Source organism: Henckelia pumila, chromosome 4, assembly GCF_033568475.1.
Source record: "Henckelia pumila isolate YLH828 chromosome 4, ASM3356847v2, whole genome shotgun sequence".
Taxonomy (NCBI): domain Eukaryota; kingdom Viridiplantae; phylum Streptophyta; class Magnoliopsida; order Lamiales; family Gesneriaceae; genus Henckelia; species Henckelia pumila.
The window spans coordinates 134162318-134185241 of NC_133123.1; the positions used below are offsets into that span (position 1 = coordinate 134162318).

Consider the following 22924-nt stretch of genomic DNA (forward strand, 5'->3'; position numbering starts at 1 on the left):
TGTGAAAAAATAATATAGATAATGTGTTACATTACAACATCTTTTCTTCCTTTATATAATAATTTTTCTTTTTTTTCATGATTTTTTTTTTGTTTGTCATCCGTTTTTTTATTTTTTATTTATTAAAAAAAAAAATTTCTCATCATTTTCAATAACAATTATTGTGATGTTGATTTATCAATTATTTTTATTTTTATATCTTTATTCTTTGATTCTTTTGTTGGACAACCTCATTTTTATTTTTTCGTTTTTTAATTGCTGAAAATAGTTCTTTGCAAGAGTATAAATATTTTCATTGTCTCCGATCTCCGTTCTCGTGTTATTGTCTTTTATTAATTGCAATATCGTTAATGATCAATGATATTATTGGGTTTTTTCTTTTATTTTTAATTTCATGTTAAGTTGTTCGAAATCTACTATTGCAATGATGTTGTTGCTAAAATTTTTGTTTGAAATTTTAATGCTTTCGATTAAACATGCTAATATTCTGACTTTTATTGCAACCATTGTTCATTTTGAGAAGAAATATTGTATATTCTTCTTTATTAATTCGTTGTCTCTAAAAGCTTATAGTATATTGAAGCTAGTGTTGTTGTCCTATATATAGATAAAATAGATTTTACTAATAATTGGTAATAATATATACTAATTGAAAGAAAAGCTATTTACAAATCTTAGTAATAAAATCAATATAATTTTCAATGTTGCAACTATAAAAATATTTGTAACATTTTCGATAATATAACCGTGACAGTTATCAATGTTCATCATTTACGGTCATCATTATTCTATATCTATTTTAATAGTTTAAAATAAGACATTACCAATAACTCATGTAAGTTTATGGTTGGATTGTGAAACATAAGAAATCTTGATTTTGATGATAACAAAACTTCTTATTTTGTTTTTAACATATTTACTCTAGTGTGAAATTGTTAACTCAAGATGGAAGCCAAAACTGAAATTTAGCCAAACTAATTTTTTGGCGAGCTTTAGTATTTGGATGATATCTCACAGCTCATTGATGAAAATTATTAAACGCCAAGATAATTGCATTTATGACTCAATTTGGAACATATTGTATTTCACGTCAGTGGGGCAAAAACGGATGTTATCTAGATCAAACTGAAGTCTCAAGATCAAACTGAACTGTACCAGTCAAGCAGAAAACAGAATAACTTACCTCAAGCAGTTCTGGTAGCTTGGCCATATCTTGCAGCTCGATTATCCAAATAAAACGATTTAGTATGAGTTACTAAGATAAGACAATGATCTACAAATCATATGGACAGGTCAAAGTTTGAATTGGAGCATAAGAAGATGCTAAATTGCATTGAAATCTCTAGTTCAGAATTGAAACTCTGCAGAGCAGAATTTCTGGAACATTCTGGTATTTGAGCATATCTCTCTCATATAAACTCTAAATAGAGTGATTCTTGATTTCATGGAAAGCTAATAGAAAGAGATACAACTTCATGTTTATTACTTTGCCACAAAATCGACGAATCCAGATATATAACACTCGATTGAACCATATTCACTCGAATGTTTTGTTCTCGACTGTTTTGAAGCAGGTCTGATATTTTGAGCTTAACTCTCTAATTTGAAATCCAAATTGAGTGATTCTTGATGCTGTGGAAAGTCAAGACAAAGAGCTACAACTTTTATGTTTATCATTTTACTCAAATATCAATGGATCATGTCAAACTGCATCTAGTTTGGCAATTCAGTTTTACTTGTCAAACTACTACCCAAACTGATGTTGGCCAAGAGTAGTCTACCGACCCAAACTGAAGCTTTCCAAGATCAGTATACCGAACTAAACTGAAGTTTTCCAAAACAGTCTACCAACCCAAACTGAAGCTTTCCAAGATCAATCTACCGAACTAAACTGAAGTTTGCCAAGATCGGTCTACCTACCCAAACTAAAGTTTTTCAAACTTTTACAGTGCCCGAACTGCTACAGTATCCGTTTCGCACCAAATTCATTTTAGCAAGATCAGTTTAGTGAAATTTAGTTTATCACTCCAGAAATAGTACAAAAGTCTACAACAGCTATATTTCTGATTCTAACGGCTATATCATTCTTAGAGCCTATAAATACAACATCTTGATGATCTAATACAAGCTTTTGAAGGGGGATTCAGCTAAGTTTAGAGCAAAGCCCAAGGTGTGAAGAACAATAAGAAAGATGAGCGTTCATAGCCAACTACTTCACATCAAACCCAGTTTATAGAACACTCTTTCATGTTCAATATTTTTGTATATTAGTTGAAGAGAGTTCACTCACACACACACGAGAGATGTACTTCGAAATATTAGTTGAGTGAGAGTCTTAAAACAAAGACGTTAAAAATTGTGTTTGAAGTTTTGGCATAAGAGACGTTAAATATTATGCGGATTGTGAGGTTGCGGCCTACAATCAAGTGACTAAGAGTTCTTGTTTAGGAAGTGGGTAAGTTCTAAACTGGAGTGGGTTTGTACGAATGATTTTTATAAATCAAAGTCTAATAGTGGATCCTTCCGAGGAGGAAGAATGAGTGACGTAGGATATTGAGCACCAAACGTCCATAAACAAATTTGTATCTATCTATTTATCACATTTAATTTACTTTTGCTACTGTTTTTAAGATGCATTTTTGAAGAATTTTATGTGTTCTTCATAGAACAAAATGTTGCATACAAAGTGTTTGATAAAATGCTTCAACCAAACTGTTTTATTCATTTCAACTTGAATATCTTTTCAAATGATTTACAAATTGTTAATCAGTTTCTACGAAGGATTATTGATTATTTATTTTGTGACTATTGATTTATGAAAAAAAAAATATATAAATAGATAATGCATTCTAAATGTTATATATAGATGTAATATAGTTGATTGATTTGATTGTAATTTACCTTTTCTACACTAATCCCTCTACCCTATAAATAGAGGTGTTTAGTCCATATATTAAACACTCATCTTCTTCTATTATATTCTCTCTTGTCTTTTATTCTCTCATCTTTCTCTACTAAATTTATAACACGTTATCAGCACGAGTGCTCTAGCTTCAAGGTAGAACTCATAAATAATTTTCATTCGTAATCTTTGTGTGGATGCTCTCGATAAAGCACAATATGTAACTTTCATATTGATGCTCTCGAAATAGCACAAATATTATTATTATTATTTTTTTGCCAATAGTTTCAATGATCCAGTAGTAGCACAATATTAAAAGTTAATATTGATGCTCTCAAAGTATCTCATATTTTATGTTCATATTATGCTCCTGAAGAAGCATTAATTTTAATTTTATGTTGATGTTCTTGAAGTAACACAACATATTTTTATTGAAAATCTCGATAGATCTATGGATACAATATAAATATATAAGATTTTCAATATTCCTGAAGAATATTATCTAAAATCTTAAGTTTATCAATATTCCCGAAGAATATTGACTTTTATACACTTTTATGCTTGTGTCTTATATTGGGATATTATATTTTTTTATGCATTTATTTTTACTCGATATTAATTGATATTTGTTTATGTGAAGATTTATCATTCTTAGGAAAGTTAATAAATATGATTCCATAATTGTGATTAGATGCTTGTTAACATAATTATATATATATATTGCACGTATATATAATTATTTGTTAACTAATTTTATAACATTGTTCAATAAATTAGTAAATAACATAATTATTTATTTTGTACATTTTTCTACACGTATATATTCAATCTGTTATATATATATATATATATATATATATATATATATATAATTTATTATTATCCTTAAATTCGTTTGTTTTTTTTTTAACAGTCGCAATGGCAAACATTACAAAACTTGAATTTGAAGCTCTTGACATCAGTGAAAAAAACTATTTGTCATGGATTTTGGATGCTGAGGTTCATCTTGTTTCTAAGGATCTTGGAAACACAATAAAAGAAGAAAATAATGAATCCCCGCAGGATCTTGCAAAATCTCTTATTTTTTTTCGCCACCATCTCGATGATGGATTGAAAGCCGAGTATCTCACTGTGAAGAACCCACAAGAATTTTGGAAAAATCTTAAAGAAAGGTTTGACCATCAGAGGAGTGTAGTTCTCCCAAGAGCTCGTTATGAGTGGATCCATCTTCGCCTACAAGATTTCAAATCTGTAAGCGATTATAACTCCGCATTATTCAAGATTTGTTCAAAGCTCAAACTTTGTGGAGAAAATATTTCTGATCAAGATCTACTTGAAAAAACTTTCTCCACCTTTCATGCTTCAAATGTGCTCCTGCAGCAGCAATATCGTGAGCGTGGATTTAAAAAGTACTCTGAGCTTATTTCCTGTCTACTAGTTGCTGAACAGAACAATGAATTACTATTGAAAAATCATCAATTACGCCCAACTGGCTCTACACCATTTCCTGAAGCAAATGAAATATCATTCCCTGAAGTGAATGCCAACTCAACTCAAAATCCCCATATTAGAAGAGGACGTGGGCGTGGCCATGGTCAAAACAAAAATTACCAGCAACATGATGAAAAGAGACAAAAAAACAAACTACCAGCAGTGGAAACCGAATAATGAAGAAGAAAAAGGGAGAAACATGAAAGAGTATGAAGATAAGTGTTTCAAATGCGGAACGGAAGGGCATTGGTCTCGTACCTGATGTACTCTAAAGCATCTTGTGGATCTCTACCAAAATTCGATCAAAGGAAAGGGAAAAATAGAGACGAATTTTGCTGATGATGGCCCTATTGATATAACTCACTTGGATGTCTCTGATTTCTTTGCACAACCAGACGGGAATATTGATCATTTGATTGGGGGTGGTGTGCTAGAAAATATAGAGTGATCAATTCTGCCTTTAATGCTTTCATGTCCCTAAGATTAGTGCTTTTGGATATCTATGTTTTTTTTCTATAATAGTCAGATTTATCTTTTTGGTTTTGGTTTTATTCAGTACAATTTTATTTTCAGTTGTAATGGTGGTTAATGTTTTGAGAACTTTATTTAATATAATTTCCTTCTTATGAATATTGAAGTTGTAACTTAATCTATTATGCATTTCTTTTAGATTAATGGGAGAGTACCAAGACATATGTCTAGCCGATAGTGGTACAACTCACACCATCCTTCAAAGTAAAAGGTATTTTTTGGAAATAACATTAGCTGAAAATAATGTTATAACAATATCGGGTGCATCAAAAATTATTGAAGGTCATGGAAAGGCAAAAATCATTCTGCCAAATGAGACAATTCTATATATTGAAAATGCACTCTACGCTAGCAAATCCAGTAGAAATTTGCTTAGCTTTAAAGATATCCGCAGAAATGGATATCATATTGAAACATTGAATGTAAACAAGGTTGAATACCTTTGTATTACATCTATGATATGTGGTAAAAAACATATAAAAGAAAAATTACGTGCACTCTCTTCTGGGATGTATTGCCCAATAATAAAGGCAATTGAGGCAAATACAGTCACAAACAAGAAGTTTGTTGACAAGAAAACTTTCATATTATGGCACGACCAACTTGGTCACCCTGGGAGTTCAATGATGCGAAGAATAATAGATAATTCACGTGGACATCCCTTAAAGAATCAAAAGGTTCTCCTAAATGGTGACTTTTCATGTGTGGCTTGTTCACAAGGTAAACTAATTATAAGGCCTTCTCCAACAAAGATTGATGTTGAAATTTCAACATTCTTGGAAAGAATTCATGGGGATATTTGTGGGCCTATACACCCATCATGTGGTCCATTTCGATACTTTATGGTATTGATTGATTCATCAACTAGGTGGTCACATGTTAGTTTGCTTGCAACTCGAAATATAGCTTTTTCAAAGCTACTTGGGCAAATGATTAAACTACGAGCTCAATTTCCTGACCACTCAATTAAGGAAATTCGCCTTGATAATGCTGCTGAATTTAAATCACAAGCATTTGATGACTTTTGTATGTCAATAGGGACTTTGGTCGAGCATTCAGTAGCCCATGTCCATACACAAAATGGTCTTGCAGAATCCATTATTAAGCGACTGCAATTAATTGCAAGACCGCTACTCATGAAAACAAAACTGCCATCTTCAGCCTGGGGTCATGCTATCATACACGCTGCATCGTTAATTCGTGTAAGACCAAATAATTACCACCAATATTCACCATTGCAACTTGCATATGGTCAAGAACCTGAAGTTTCTCACATTAGAGTATTTGGTTGTGCGGTACAAGTACCTATCCCACCTACACAACGAACCAAAATGGGTCCCCAACGTAGACTTGGAATTTATGTGGGGTATGAGTCACCGTCTATCATTAGATATTTGGAACCCTTAACAGGCGACTTGTTTAATGCAAGATTTGCAGATTGCCATTTTGATGAAATAAATTTTCCAACATTGGGTGGAGAAAAATTGTATCCTGAAGAACAACGAAAAATATTTTGGAATGAGAAAACATTATCTCATTACGATCCCAGAAACAATCAATGTGAGCAAGAAGTTGAAAGAATCATTCACTTACAAAGAATTGCAAATCAATTACCTGATGCCTTTGTTAATACAAAAAATGTAACAAAGTCACACATACAAGTAGAAAATACCCCAATGAAGATCGATGTCCCTGCAGGACCATATAATACTTTACCCGCAAATGAATCTAAAATACGCCAGAAGCGTGGCCGACCGATTGGTTCAAAGGATACAGTACCCAGAAAAAGAAAGGTACAAGAAAAACAAGTTTGAAAACTCTAGAAGAAGAAACCTTACATCAAAATGAAACAGATGTGGATAACGTGATCCATGAAGAATCACAACCACATGAAAATATTGAGACTTCAACAAATTATTTGATATCTCATAAAATATGGGATCGCAGAAATACGAACATCGATAATGTGTTCGCACTTAACATGGCTCTTGATATCATGCAAGGTATTGATGATCCCGAACCACAATTTGTTAAAGATTGTCAACAAAGAAATGATTGGCTAAAATGGAAGGAAGCTATACAAGCTGAATTAGATTCTCTAGAAAAATGTAAAGTGTTTGGACCCGTAGTTCAAACACCCAAAAATGTAATCCCCGTAGGATACAAATGGGTGTTTGTGCGAAAAAGAAATGAAAATGGCGAAATTGTAAGATACAAAGCCAGACTTGTAGCCCAAGGTTTTTCGCAAAGACCTGGGATCGATTACGAGGAAACATATTCACCTGTGATGGATACCACCACTTTTCGATTCTTGATTAGTTTGGATGTATCAGAAAATTTGGATATGCGACTTATGGATGTGGTCACTGCATATTTATATGGTTCACTTGATAGCGACATATACATGAAAATCCCTGAAGGATTTAAACCATCAGAATCAAGTGATACAAATCCCAAGACCATGTTCTCAATTAAATTGCAAAAATCGTTATATGGATTAAAACAATCTGGGCGAATGTGGTACAATCGTCTTTGCAAATATTTACTACAAGAAGGTTACACAAATAATGCTATTTGCCCATGCGTTTTTACAAAAAATACGGATGAGGGTTTTGCAATCGTGGCAGTATATGTAGATGATCTAAATCTTATAGGAACTCCCGAAGAGCTCACTAAAACTGCCAATTATTTAAAAAGTGAATTTGAGATGAAAGATTTGGGAAAAACAAAGTTTTGTCTCGGATTGCAAATCGAACATTTATCAGAAGGAATATTTGTTCATCAATCTTCATACACAAAGAAAATATTAAAACAATTTTACATGGACAAATCACATCCATTAGCATCACCAATGGTCGTACGATCACTTGACACTAATAAAGATCCTTTTCGTCCACTTGAAGATGGAGAAAATATCATTGATCCTGAAGTACCATATCTTAGTGCAATTGGTGCATTGTCATACCTTGCAAATTGTACTCGACCAGATATAGCATTTTCTGTCAACCTTCTAGCAAGATATAGTTCTTCTCCAACCCGAAGACATTGGAATGGTGTAAAACATATATTTCGTTACCTTCGTGGTACAACTGACATGAGATTATTTTATTCAAAAAAATCAAATTTCTCTTTAATAGGATATGCAGATGCAAGCTATCTTTCAGATCCGCATAAAGCCAAATCCCAAACGGGTTATGTGTTTACACGAGGGGACACCGCTATTTCATGGAAGTCAACAAAGCAAACTTTGACAGCTACATCATCAAATCACTCTGAAATCATTGCAATGCATGAAGCAAGTCGAGAATGCATATGGTTGAGATCTATAACTCAACATATTCAAGAATCATGCGGACTACCAACAACGAAAGATAGCCCGACGACTATTTTTGAAGATAATACTGCTTGCATTGCACAACTAAAAGGAGGGTATATCAAAGGCGATCGAACGAAACACATTTCACCAAAGTTTTTCTACACGCACGAACTTCAACAAAAAGGTGATATTGATGTCCAACAAATCCGTTCAAGTGACAATGTAGCTGATTTATTCAAAAAGGCATTACCGACATCAACATTCAAGAAATTGGTGCAAAAGATAGGGATGCATCAATTAAAAGATATTCAGTGATTGAAATCAGGGGGAGTATCAATTGTTGTACTCTTTTTCCTTCGTTCAGGTTTTTCCCACTGGGTTTTACTGACAAGGTTTTAACGAGGCAACATTGGACTCTCTATCAATCATCTACGGGGGAGTGTTATATATAGATGTAATATAGTTGATTGATTTGATTGTAATTTACCATTTCTACACTAATCCCTCTACCCTATAAATAGAGGTGTTTAGTCCATATATTAAACACTCATCTTCTTCTATTATATCTCTCTTGTCTTTTATTCTCTCATCTTTCTCTACTAAATTTATAACACTAAACCTAATTTAAATTATTCCATCATTTTTTTAATATATTTTTTTGGATTATTTTTCTTTCAAGATCTTTTTCATTTACCATCCGTTTTTTATTCTCTGTAAAAGAATCAATATTCTCATCATATTTAATAGCAATTCTTGTGATGATGTCTCAATCAATCATTTGCAGTTTTCTAATTTTATTATTTTATTCTTTTGTTGACGATTTTTTTTTATGCTAAAAATATTTACTTGCAAGAATAACAATAATGTCATCATTTTGGTATGTAATCGTCTTTTATTACTTATTGAAAATTAAGTTTTGGTTTATATAAGAGATAAATTGATGAGATAAACCAATGATGTGTTTTCTGCTAAAGTGATCAGATTCAGTCTGACATGCGGCGTCAAAACTGGTACAAGCTAAACTGAAGTGAGCTAAACTGAAGATAAATTATAGAGCTAAACTATTTCGAAAATAGAAGTGCGATTTTATGAGTAAAATGGCCTAACCAAGTCTTCAGGGAAAATAGCGATTTTATTAAGAAAAGCACTAAACTGAATCCTTCGGAGATCAACTAGACTGAAGATACTGAGATAGGTCATCAACTGTTATCGCAAAGACTTTATCAAGGTAGTAAAGTGATCTTTTGAATGCCTCATACTACATCAGTCTACCTTTGCGATCATCAGTTTACCATCGCGATTTGAATTGGATAAAGTATTCTGTACTCTGACATCCTCTGCAATGTAGTGCCGTGATCCAAGAGAATGTTTACCTCAGAGTATGCCGGTGAAAGAGATGAAGCAATGAGTATATTTCAATTTCTATTGGAGACATTTTAAATTAATGACCGTTGAAATCCGAAGCCTATAAATAGGCATCTTGATCAGAAGAAGCACAACTTTTGGCCAAACTCTTGCTTCTGCGAATATTTGAACATTCAAGCCTTCAAAGTTTGTAAAGCTTTTTGAGCAAGAAATTCAAAGCACAACACTTAAAATGCTACTCTGTATTCAAGGATCATTTTTGTGTAAGACCAAATCGAGTTGTAACATTTGTATCTTATCAGTCTAGGACTGAAACTGAGTTGTAACTAAGAGTTCTGAGATAGGTTTTCGTGTGTAATTCCTAGTCTTGGATCGGGCTTTTGCAATTTACTTGTAACTGTCAAATTTTTCTAATGATATCCTTTCAAGGAGGAAGAAGGAGTGACGTAGGAGTGATTGAAATCTCCGAACATCCATAAACATCTCACTGTGTCTTTCATTAGTTTACGTACATACTATCAATCATGCATACACATTTTCATCAAGTAATTAGAATCTGTCTTTTGACATATTTCCGCAAATATATTGTTTGTCAAATTGCATCAGACACCAAGATAAATCTAGAATTCAATCACCAAACCGATTGAATTCACTATCATCCCATTGAAACAATTTTTGAGTGTATTCACCCCCACACTACACTCTAAACCGATCCTAACATTACTTGTATGTCAATATCGTTAACGATCGATGTACTTGCTGGACATTCTCTTTTTTTTTTATTTCTTGGTTTTTGAAATATGCTAATCTTTTTTTGCTTACAATTCTTTCGTTGCTGAAATTTTTTATTGAATTTTGAATATGTTTAATTACAAATGTTGACATTCCATCTTTTATTTCAACTGTTTTGTTTATTCTGCGAGTAAATGCATTTTTTTTCTTTATTCGGTGTATCTAAATGCTTGTGGTATATTGAAGTGTTGTCGTTATATATATAAAGCAGTTGTATTAATAATTTCTAATCATTATATAGTATTTGTAAGGAAAAAAATTATTAATATACCTTAATGATATTGTTGTAAAAAATGCTCGCAAGCGTACGAGTGTCAAGTTTTAATATAGTGATAAAATCAGATATCGATCCCACAGGGAGTAAAATGAAAATATTCAGTGCTTGTAATTAAAATAGTCCAAACTTTATCTAGAAAATCAAACTTTCAGAATTTTTACAGAAAAATAAAATAACAATGAAGTTTTTATAAGCATGCACACAACTTTCAGATAAAAATCAATCAGAGAATAATGGTCTAGAGGTTCAGATTTCACCTGGTTTCAAGAGCAATCAATCCTAATTAATTAATCTTCATGAATTCCAGTCAATTAATAGCCAAGAACACTTAAGTTTATTATTTCCCTCTCCTGAGCAACAAATAATTTTTATCAACTACAATTCAATTTCAATATCCCTATTAAGAATTTATCGCAGTGATCTATCACAAAACAATGTTCTTTTTAAAAGCTGTGTTAAAATTATACACTCTCCCGAGCTATATAAATAATTAACAGTGTAGTTTCTAATGGTCCTATTCAAAATCTCCTCTCCCGAGTGCCAGATTTCAAATAAATATAACAAATTAATTATTGATCAGATAATTGAAAAGTCAATCAATTCTAGAAAAAAACAATTAATCTAGAAGAAACTCAATCCAAAAAAATCAAAAATTCATGAAAGCATCTATAACTGGTTCCATCCGACCTCTAGACTCTAAAAATTAGTTCGTAATAAAATTCTGAATAAAACAAAACATGTTCAAAAATCCAAACATATTCAGAATAAAATAAAAGATAAGAAACAAATCCGTCGATGCGATGCCGTGTCCGGTCTATCGATCTCCGTCTTCGTTCTTCAGATAAGCTCCAGAATATTTTCCCAGAAATCTCACAATCACGATCTCTTCTCTGATATACGTAATGTGTATTGTGTAAGTTGTGGCGGCTGGCTCCCCTATTGTCTGATAAATAATCCCTTTTATATCGTCATGGAGAAGCCCAAGAATCAAGCCCATAAAAATTTCCCGAAATAATAAAAACTCTAAGATTGCGATCGGGGCGGGCGCTCAGTGCAATGGCGCGGGCGCGCCTTAGTTTTGGAATTCCAATTCTCAGATTTTACAAGACATTGCGCGATAGCTCTAGGAATCTCCTCTTTAGTGCTAAACAAGGGCTAACGTTTCCTTGGGCCCAAAAACCAAAAGCCCAATACTCTTCTCTGTACGTTCTTTTCTTCTTTTCTTTTATCCTTTTTTTTCTTTTTATTTTTTTTTCTTTTTATTTTCTTCTTTTCTCCAAAAAATTCTAATTTTCTTCTTCTTTTCCAAAACACTTCAATAATTCCTACAATCACAAAAACGACAAAACTCCGCATAAATCTGCTCGAAACAAATATTTAACAATTAAAATCATATATAAATTAAGTGTATAAAATACACTTATCAAATACCCCCAAACTTAGACTTTTGCTAGTCCCGAGCAAAACTATTCAAAATAATAACTTCAAAAACTCATTCTATCAAACCAACAAGAATAGCAAAAAAAATATTATGGAGCAATGACCTCAGCAATGATTTCAAAAAATTTTCAAATCCAATCATATCACACCTACTAGCACTTGAAAGTTTCAATCATAACCAAATAACCGCATAAACTCATAATCTCCGCAACTCACGTTCAAAACACCCTTATCCAAGTTCAATTCACACATTCATAGATCATGGGGACTTTTCAAGGTAGCATGAGATCAAATATAGGATATAAAATCAAAAACACTCATAATTAAGTAAATTCAAAGAATAATAGTGTGTGTGTGTTTCTATCAAAATTCATAATCATTAAAAGTATCAATCAACAGTCCATAGGATAAATTCTCTCAACTCTTCTCCACTAGTATATTGGGTAACTGAGACTCGGTCAATAGGACTTAATCAGCTTATAATGTAAGGCCTGGCTCATGGCTACAAATGAAGGATAAAAATTCAAAATAAGGAGTATTTTGTATTTATGCTCTAATTTCAACTCCTTTCATTCACAATTTCACACTTCTTTTTTTCTCCACTTCATTGATTTTTCAACTTTTCGCTTCTTCTTTCACAACTCTTTTATTTTTTTTTTCTACTACCTCTTTCTTAATTTTTCCTTTTCAAATCTTCCACAACACCATTCCATTTTCACAAATAAAAACTAGGAGCATATAACATTTTAGCATTCAAATTACTCCTTTAAAGGTAGGAAATAGTGTTTAGGCTATTCAGGTAGTCAATGTAGGACCTTGAACAATGACGAATGGGGGTTTATCACACGTTTACACGCATGCCATTTGATTTTTAACAAAGCTCAAACAAGGTACTAGAGATAACATATATAAATAGGTAGCTTGAAAGGCTCAAACGAATTTAGAAAAATCGCCTAAATCATTCCTAATCACAGTTTTGCCCGTATTTCGCCTCGAAGATTGTTCAAACTAGTTCTAGACAAGTCTCAATCCACAATTAAATCATACAAATCTCAATCAGTGCAGAAAAATAATCATCAGCACTAAACGATGATTTTCACAAAAAAAAATTCAGATTTTTTTATATACCTCAAAGTACTAATATACGTGTAGGCTCAAATGGGCAACTAAAGATAAAATTTATTCAATAAAATTCAGGCCCAAAAATTTCAAAGAATGCCTCAATCATATCTATGTCTGCAAGTTACAAAAATCATATTCAAGTATTAATCATAGAGTATATAGGAAATTGTTCTTTCAATTGGTTCCATTTTCTCAAAAATATTTGTCAGATAGGTAGACAATCATGGACTTCAGTTATAACACAAAAAATTTTCATCAGCCATGCATCCAATTATTTCTCGACTCAATTCAATTCAACTCAACTCAACTAACACTCCTAAACTCAACAAATATTTTTTTTCAATGAAGCACAATAAAACTCAACGAAACAACTATCAACCAATCAACTAAATCAAACACTGATTCACCCCCAAAACTTAATGTAATCATTGTCCCTAATGATTAAAAAAATAACAAGAAAAAGAACAAGGGACACGTACCTTCGACACCGAGCATCAGTACCCGATGTTATAAACTTCATGGAAAATAATTCGCAACCGCAACCATTGGAGAAGGTGGTGGAGATATACGACTTAGCATCCAATTCAACCTGAAAAGTAGACATGCACACGATAAGATAATACACAAAATTAAATCCCGAAGCAATCAAAACAAAATAACTCGCTTAATGTATGGGGTAATAAGGAAGATTGCGAGGCACAGCGAGCTTCAGATGTTCAATCTCGCATGGTTTTGGACAGCTCTTTGAGAAGCTTGTTTGCTCTTGAATGTTGAGCTGATAAGGATTGTTGGCGCATGGAGTTAGCAGCTGGAATGGTGCTCGATTGCAGATGGGTGTTGCGTTGCTGAGTAGCTGTATGGCCCATGTAGCTACACTGTTGATGGAGGGATGCGCGTTAGCACATGTGAAAGGGCTGTGGGGATGCGCAATTGCGCAGGAGGAAGCTGCGCTGATGGGAAGGTAGGAAGCGTGTTAGCGCTTAAGGCAGCGCAGATGAGGAGCGCTGATGGTGGGATGGGAGGCGCGATTGCGCTAAGGTCTGCGCAGATTAGGAATTGGTTAGCGCATGGAGGAGGCACTATCGCGCTAGGAGAAGCTGCGCAGATGATGGCTTTTGGCGCAAAGGAAGCGCGAGCACTCGAGAGAAGTGGCGTGGGCGCGCCTCTTGCTCGAAATTTCTTCAGGTATGGCACGGGCGCTCAGATTAATGGGGCGGGCGCGCCGCCTCCTCAAATTGTGATTTCTGAGCCTGAAAATTTTTGAAAATTAAGAAAAATTAAGCTTAAAAAAATGAAAATAAAAATACTTAAAAAAACTCTAAATAACAAAAATTAAATAAACTGAAAATAAAAGCAAATAAAATAAAATAAAAGAAAATGCTTGGGTTGCCTCCCATGTAGTGCTTGGTTTAAAGTCGTCAACCCAACTTTCACCGGTGTTAGATCTTTCCTTTCTCTTTTACTTGCCAAATAAATTCCACGAGCCGCCTTTTAAATTTTGCTTTCTTGTTCTTCGTGGCTTTCTTTGTTGGTACATTTGGCGCTTTATTCTTCGATGAATCAACCGCAAGATTAGCTCTTTGACATCCCTCTAGATTCACAACCGACTCAATTAAGCACAATTCTTCGATGGGTGGATTATGTGTCTTCATGAATAAGTTGAAAATCACTCTCTCGCCTTCCACATACATCGATAATTCATCGTTTTTGACTTCGATCTTGGCATCCTCCGTAGCTAAAAATGGTCTCCCAAAAATCAGTGGAGCACCATAATCCGCTTCGATGTCCAATATCACAAAATCCGCTGGGAAGATGAATTTATCCACCTTGACTAGAACATATTCAACAATGCCAAGTGGATATGTGATGCTTCTATCCGCTAATTGCAATGAAATCATAGTCATTTCATCTCTCCCAACTTCAAGGCCCTGTAAATAGACAACGACATTAAATTAATACTGCCCCCTAAATCACATAGTGCAGTAGTAAAATGAGAACCACCAATAGAACAAGGAATAGTAAAACTCCCTGGACTTCTTTTGTAGCACCGCACTGCACTCTTCAATTAGATTCACCACCTCGTTCTCTAGCAGTTTCCTTTTCTTGGACATCATCTCCTTGCTGAACTTTGCATAATTCGGCATTTGTTCCAAAGCATCAGCAAAAGGGATGTTGATATGAATCTTCTTGAAAATCTCCAAGAATTTGGAGAACTGTTCATCTAAAGTTTTCTTCTTGAACCTCTGAGGATATGGCAGTGGAGGCTTGTACATCGGTTTTTGCTCAGGTTCAGGCTCCTTCTCCTCGACTTCCTTCTCTTCAACTACAACTTTTTCAGAAATCTCGCTCTCAAGTCGGCCAACTTCATTATCCACTTGCTTCTCACTCCTCAACATGATATCATTGCACTGCTCCTTGGGATTTACCTCTGTGTTGCTCGGGAACTGGCCTCTGTTATTATCCTTCAGTTTGTTCACCAACTGCCCTATGCTAGTCTCCATGGATTGCAACACCGCGCCCATGTTGGCCATGTGTGTCTCCAAGCTATCGAGGCGAGACTCAGTTCTCGCCATCCTCTTACCTAATTCCTGCACAAAGGTACTAACCACATCCTCCAAAGAAAACTTACCATCACCCTTATTAGTATTGTTAGCATATGAAATTTTTTTATTATTTCGCAAACTAGGGTGATAACCATTAGGAACCGGATTACCTCTATAAGCTCCATAACCTCGGTAGCCATTAGGATTGATATAATTAAATTACTCTGGGGTATGTGATCCTTCAACTCCAGTTGAATCTACAACATTAATCTTATTCAAAGAAGCTACCTGTGTAGTCAGTGCAGATAGTTGAGCGGTGATGGATGTGAGAGGATCCACTACATACACTCCAGCTGGCTTCTTTTCTCCCATACGCTCAGATGTCCATTGAAAACTATTGATCTTCATCTGTTCCAGCATATCATAGGCTTGAGCGGGGTCCTTTGCAAAAATAGTACCTCCAGAAGCAGAATCCACGTTCATCCTCGTAGGCACATTCAGTCCGTTGTAAAACCACTCGATCTGTTCCCAATCTGCAAAATTGTGGTTAGGACAACGTCTAACTAATTCTTTGTACCTTTCCCATGCCTCGTATAGCTGTTCAGTGTCCAACTGCCGGAATGTGCTGATCTCTATTTTCAGTTGGGTGGATTTGGCAGGAGGAAAATATTTTGCGAAAAATTTTTCTGCCATCCCCTCCCATGTAGTGATGCTCCCTAAAGGCAGTGACTGCAACCAACTTCTTGCTTGATCCCTGAGAGAAAAAGGAAACAAGCGTAAACGAATAATATCTTCAGGAACACCATTAATTTTTACCATATCAGTTATCTCCAAGAAAGTGTGTAGGTGTAGGTGAGGATCAGCAGTAGCGCTCCCATTAAATTGGTTCTGTTGAACCATGTTGATCAACGTCGGCTTCAGCTCAAAATTATTGGTGTTGATAGTTCCACGAGCTATTCCAGAATAGTGAGCCTGGATCGTCGGCCTGAAGTGATCTTTAATTGGCACCAGGGGAGCTTGTTGTGCTTCTTGTTCAGCCATTCTCACAATTTCTTCTCTTCTAGCTCTTCTTAAAGCACGTGCAGTGCGCTCGATCTTCGGATCAAAAAGTAGAGAATTCGCACTTTGAGATCGTCGCATAGACTGCAATTAAAAATAAGAAGAAATTAATTAGTAACTTAAAAATAAAATTAAAAAAAAAACTCTAAATTAAAATCTAGACTAATTGGTAACAAAACTAAAAAAATAATCAAAATTTACTCCCCGGCAACGGCGCCAAAAACTTGTTGTGAAAAATGATCACAAACGTACGAGTGTCAAGTTTTAATATAGTGATAAAATCAGATATCGATCCCATAGAGAGTAAAATAAAAATATTCAGTGCTTGTAATTAAAATAGTCCAAACTTTATCTAGAAAATCAAACTTTCAGAATTTTTGCAGAAAATTAAAATAACAATGAAGTTTTTATAAGCACGCACACAACTTTCAGATAAAAATCAATCAGAGAATAATGGTCTAGAGATTCAGATTTCACCTGGTTTCAACAACAATCAATCCTAATTAATTAATCTTCATGAATTCCAGTCAATTAATAGCCAAGAACACTTAAGTTTATTATTTCCCTCTTCCGAGCAACAAATAATTTTTATCAACTACAATTCAATTCCAATATCCCTATTAAAAATTTATCGCAGTGATCTATCACAAAACAATGTTCTTTTTAAAAGCTATGTTAAAATTATACACTCTCCCAAGCTATATAAATAATTAACAGTGTAGTTTTTAATGGTCCTATTCAAAATCTCCTCTCCCGAGTGCCAGATTTTAAATAAATATAACAAATCAATTATTGATCAGATAATTAAAAAGACATCTACAACAAGTTCCATCCGACCTCTAGACTCTAAAAATTAGTTCATAATAAAATTTTGAATAAAACAAAACATGTTCAAAAATCCAAACATATTCAAAATAAAATAAAAGATAAGAAACAAATCCGTCGATGCGATGCCGTGTCCGGTCTATCGATCTCCGTCTTCGTTCTTCAGATAAGCTCCAAAATATTTTCCCAAAAATCTCACAATCACGATCTCTTCTCTGATATACGTAGTGTGTATTGTGTAAGTTGTGGCGTCTGGTCCCCTATTGTCTGATAAATAATCCCTTTTATATCGTCACGAAGAAGCCCAAGAATCAAGCCCATAAAAATTGTCCGAAATAATAAAAACTCTAAGATTGCGATCGGGGCGGGCACTCAGGGCAATGGCGCGGGCGCGCCTTAGATTCGTAATTCCAATTCTCAGATTTTACAAGACATTGCGCGATAGCTCTAGGAATCTCCTCTTTAGCGCTAAACAAGGGCTAACGTTTCCTTGGGCCCAAAAACCAAAAGCCCAATACTCTTCTCTGTACGTTCTTTTCTTCTTTTCTTTTATCCTTTTTCTTCCTTTTTATTTTATTTTATTTTTATTTTCTTCTTTTCTCCACAAAATTCTAATTTTATTCTTCTTTTCCAAAACACTTCAATAATTTTCTACAATCACAAAAACAATAAAACTCCGCATAAATCTGCTCGAAACAAATATTTAACAATTAAAATCATATATAAATTAAGTGTATAAAATACACTTATTAGATATGGATCGAATCGATGCAATATTTAACACTTCAACCAATAAAAAATATTTGCAACACTTTTGAGCAATGTAACTGTTGCAATTTCAGTGTCATCATTTTGCGATCATCGTTTTTATATAATTATATTAACAGTTTAAGATAAGACATTTCAATAACTCATTTAAGCTTATAAATATAATGTTTAAATGTAGTTTTACCTTGACACGATATTAATTTTGAAGTTTATCAAGTTATTATAGCTTGGATTTTCCATTGTTTTGTTGATTGATCTTGAGCAATTACTACATGCTTCGTTTCATGTCTTATTTTTTTTTATATCATGTACGTATGCCTTGAAGTAATATAATTTATTATAATATATTTGTAATAAGTAAATACGTTAAATCATACTTTTGTAATTTCCTGTGTCATGTTTATAAATATCATTTATAAAATATTTGAACCATTGATAAAATATTCAAAATTTTGCTCTTGAAATGATAAAAATAAATTGAAATAATAAATAATATTGTATATTTTGTAGATTATTCATTTGATTGAGAATTTGCATCAAGATAATTTTCTTTGGATCTTTAATTTGATGTGAGACGTATCATCCATAATTATTCTAGACCTTTTTTTTGAACTATAGCCCGTAGTAGATTAATTAACATAGATATATTTACAGACTTTAATAATTAAAGAAAATAATATCAAACTTATAATTTTGTTAAAAATAATTGAAGACATTCATACCATATATTCGTTGTTTCATTTTCTATGCAAGAGGGATTTGTGAACGTCGTTGTTGTTTAGAGCTGGACATTTTCTACTATTAGTCATAATAATAAGTAGTGAGTAATGTTAATAACTAATTTTTGTAAAGATTTATTTACAAAAATTTATAAAATTTACCTTCAAAACATGTATCTTTAAATTACAGAAAGCTATAACCGGTTTATCCATCTTCATCTCTTGTAAAAATAATCATTCGTTAATTTCAATATCATCTCATAAATAATTGTTATAGTTTTTAGTCTTTATGATGAGGAAAAAATAGTTAACTTTAAAATTTCAATTTTTTAGATATATGTCGAGTGTGTTGGTGTGTTCTTTATTTATTATTTTTGATTAAAACTTGTACTCCATTTGAATTAATATATTTCAACACCGATGTGTAGTTTAATTAAAATATATATTTTTAATAACATTTGAAAATCTAATATTTGTAATATATAATTAGGAACTCATGATTTAATTATTTGACACAATAGGTCCTTACATAATAAGAAGTATCGAGTAATGCTAATCAATAATTTTTGTAAATATTTATTTATAAAAAATTAAAAATTTTGCCTTCAAAACATGTACTTCTAAATTACAGAAAGCTATAACCGATTTATCCATCTACAACTCTTGTAAAAATATTCTTTAGTTAATTTCAAGATTATCTCATAAAATAATTGTTATAGTTTTATTTTATGAGGAACAAAAATAGTTAACTTTTTTAATTCAAATTTTACATATATGATGTGTGTTGGTGTGTTCTTTATTTATTATTTTGGATAAATATGACTCCACATGAATTGATTTATTTTAATACCGGTGTGTAATTTAATTATATATATATATATATATATATTAATAACGTTTACAAATATGATATTTTTATATATTTATGAACTCATGATATAATTATTTAGCTCAACATTTCATTACTCAAATTAAAATATATAAGAATTTTTGTAGAAAAAATATGTTCATTACATCTACAAACACAAATAACAACCAAAGTATTTTGGTGTTTCAATCTTTTAGGAAACTGGATTATTATTTTAATTAAGATTTTTGTGGATTTTTTTTTTAAAAAAATCGTGGAAAAAGTCTTTTCACATTATCTACAAGAAAATAAAAACCAAAGTATTTTGATATTTCAATATTTTTGGAAACTGAATTCTTATCTAATATGCACACATTTTGTCAATTTTGGCATTACTATAATAAATGATTTTACAAAAACATCATCACATATTTTATCATGTGTGTACAAATCAAAGACACAGTTACACAATAAAAAATTTGAAACTGGTTCATACTTTTATAATTGATATAGATATTTTTTGCAATTTTGAATTGGAATACTTATGATAATATTTGATTTTATAGCTTTATGTACGTGTTTAAATATGTATGTTGGAAGAGAATTTCATTTTGGCATGAACATTTGTTATATATCTGTTGAATTATTGAAAAGTAGTTGTTAAAATGCATGTCTGCATGAATTTTTGAGTTAAGATCTTGCAATTTGGGGTTAATTGTGTAACGCCCAAAATTATTTAATTTTAATCCGAGAATATTTAATTTGGGAATATTTGGAGTTTTGATTTAAATTTTAATATTCTTAAATTATTTAGGATTGAAATTGAATGAATTGAGAAATTGAGGACTGAATTGCAATTATTGAAAACTTGAGGGGCCTAAGTGCAATTATTGGAAATTTTATTGGACACTTGTTATTTTTCCTAGCATGCACGTGTGATTCAAGCCCATTTCCATCAGATTATTCAGAAAAGGAAAAGGAAGAAACCGAGAGCAAGAAACAAAGAACTTTCAAGTTTCATTCTTTATCTTCAAATCGCCGTATCTTTTGATCCGGTTATCCGAATTTGATTCCGAAAGATGTTCTGAAATCCTTGCAACGATACCTTTGATTTGATGTAAGTTTTCTCTTAGTTCATCATGATTTGAGAATTCGAAATTGACAGAGATCAGAAGTTTGTATGAAATGGTGTTGATGAGCTTCTTTACTTTGTTATATTGAAGTTGGGTTGAGGAATGATTGTTGTATCAGTTTCTTATGATGTTCCAGCCACTACTCGACCTTTATACCTGCTGATATGCTGGGTTTTGATTGATATATGATATGAATGTTAGAATTGACTTAGTTGAGTTCGGGATTGCCGAATGATACCGATATGCCGTTAAATTTTTGATTTGAAGTGTTTTGCTATCTTATGCTTGAGCTGCTATTGAGCTGAGTATTAGCTGATGTTTTCTTGGTTGTTATGCTATAATTTCAATTCATAAATAGGGCACATCAACTTGAGAATTCCGACTTCGAAACCGATAGAAGAAAGAACAAGGTTGGTAGTGTTTTGTCTTGAAGTTTAGTTGAAGCTTGAGCAGATTTTGAGATTAGGCTTTTGGTTGATGTTGTACAGATTTTGACAAGATAGAAGACACCTTAAACCTCACATTTGAAAGGTAAAAGTGAACTATTATTCGATGGGGATTACAACTCGAGATGGTTTGTATCGAGTTCCCTAAATCACATACTTATTTACTTAATTGCTTTTATATGCTCTTCTATGATTTGGTGAATGAGTCTTTGATGTTAACGAATGCTTTTATGATGATATATGTTGCATTCATCTTGCAAGACTTATTCCTTGATTTTGAAATGAACGAAAACGTTCGAATAGACGATTTGAGGGATTATATATGTATGGCCTGGGTGGTTGACGTAGCCTAGCGTCTGAAGTGCATATATAGTGGCTTCAAAGTCTAGAGAAGTAGGATAAGTAGCCCCACCTCGATCGAGAGAGTCGGTGGTTAGCTATGATATCTTCTTCTCGGGATCCCAACCGACGAAATGAGAGAGTTCTTGAATAAACCTTGTTTTGAAAACATGCATTGTTTTATTTATATCATGAGCCTGATATATGTTGTATATGCATGTTTAGTTGCTTTTACTGGGAAATGTATTTCTCACCGAAGTTATCCGCCTATTGTTGTGTTGTATGTGTCATGGCAATAGGCGGGAGTGGAATCGGGCAAAAGCGAACTTGAAGAACAAGGGATGAGGAGAATAGAGTGATGATCCGGATTAGAAGTTAAGTTTGTTGTCAACTTTATGTTCAGAACAAGAGTGGATGTATGAACTTTTGGAGTTGAGTTATTTTCTAGAGTTTCTACTCTTTGGCTTTGTATTATAGCTTGAACTAATAGTGTAAACTCCAATTTGAGATATGTTTATGCTCTTGTTAATGACTTCATCTACCTTGTCTATTACATGTTGGATGTTGTATGAGATTTCTTGGACTTGGTATAGATGAATGAGAATGTTTTCTAGGCTGAGAAAAGGGTGAGATTTGCTGCAAATTTTTCTACCCAGGACCGTCGCCCGAGCTGCAGAAAAGAGCAGCTCGCGCGCAGCCCCGAGCTGCACCTCTGTTTTGAGTAAAACAGGGTGAACTCGCGCGGCACTTTTTAGCCGCGCGAGCGCAGCTCATTTTAAAAAAAAAATTTATTTTCTTTCCCTTTTCTTTATAGCTTAATGATAGATTTAATTCATGTATTATGGATTAACTTTGAGATTGAGATATTAAGAATCGGGTCATCACAACAGGTGGTATCAGAGCGAGAAAATTCTGGACTGAGTTAGATAGTGAGTGGGGTAGATCGAGTCATCTTCCTTGCTTATTTATTTTATTATGCTACGATTATTTACATGATTGAATTACATGT

At 33.0% G+C, this 22924-nt stretch overlaps 1 protein-coding gene across 1 annotated transcript; it reads left to right on the top strand.

Annotated features, from left to right (window-relative positions):
- Nucleotides 1-3820: 3820 nt before the first annotated feature.
- LOC140861803 (uncharacterized) lies at nucleotides 3821-4570 on the top strand. Its single transcript, XM_073264809.1, has one exon. The coding sequence runs from the start codon at nucleotides 3821-3823 to the stop codon at nucleotides 4568-4570; it is 750 nt and encodes a 249-aa protein (XP_073120910.1).
- Nucleotides 4571-22924: the final 18354 nt, after the last annotated feature.

Bases quoted from the DNA above. Each gene is read 5' to 3' on its own strand.
- LOC140861803 (XM_073264809.1), top strand. From the start codon at position 3,821: ATGGCAAACATTACAAAACTTGAATTTGAAGCTCTTGACATCAGTGAA.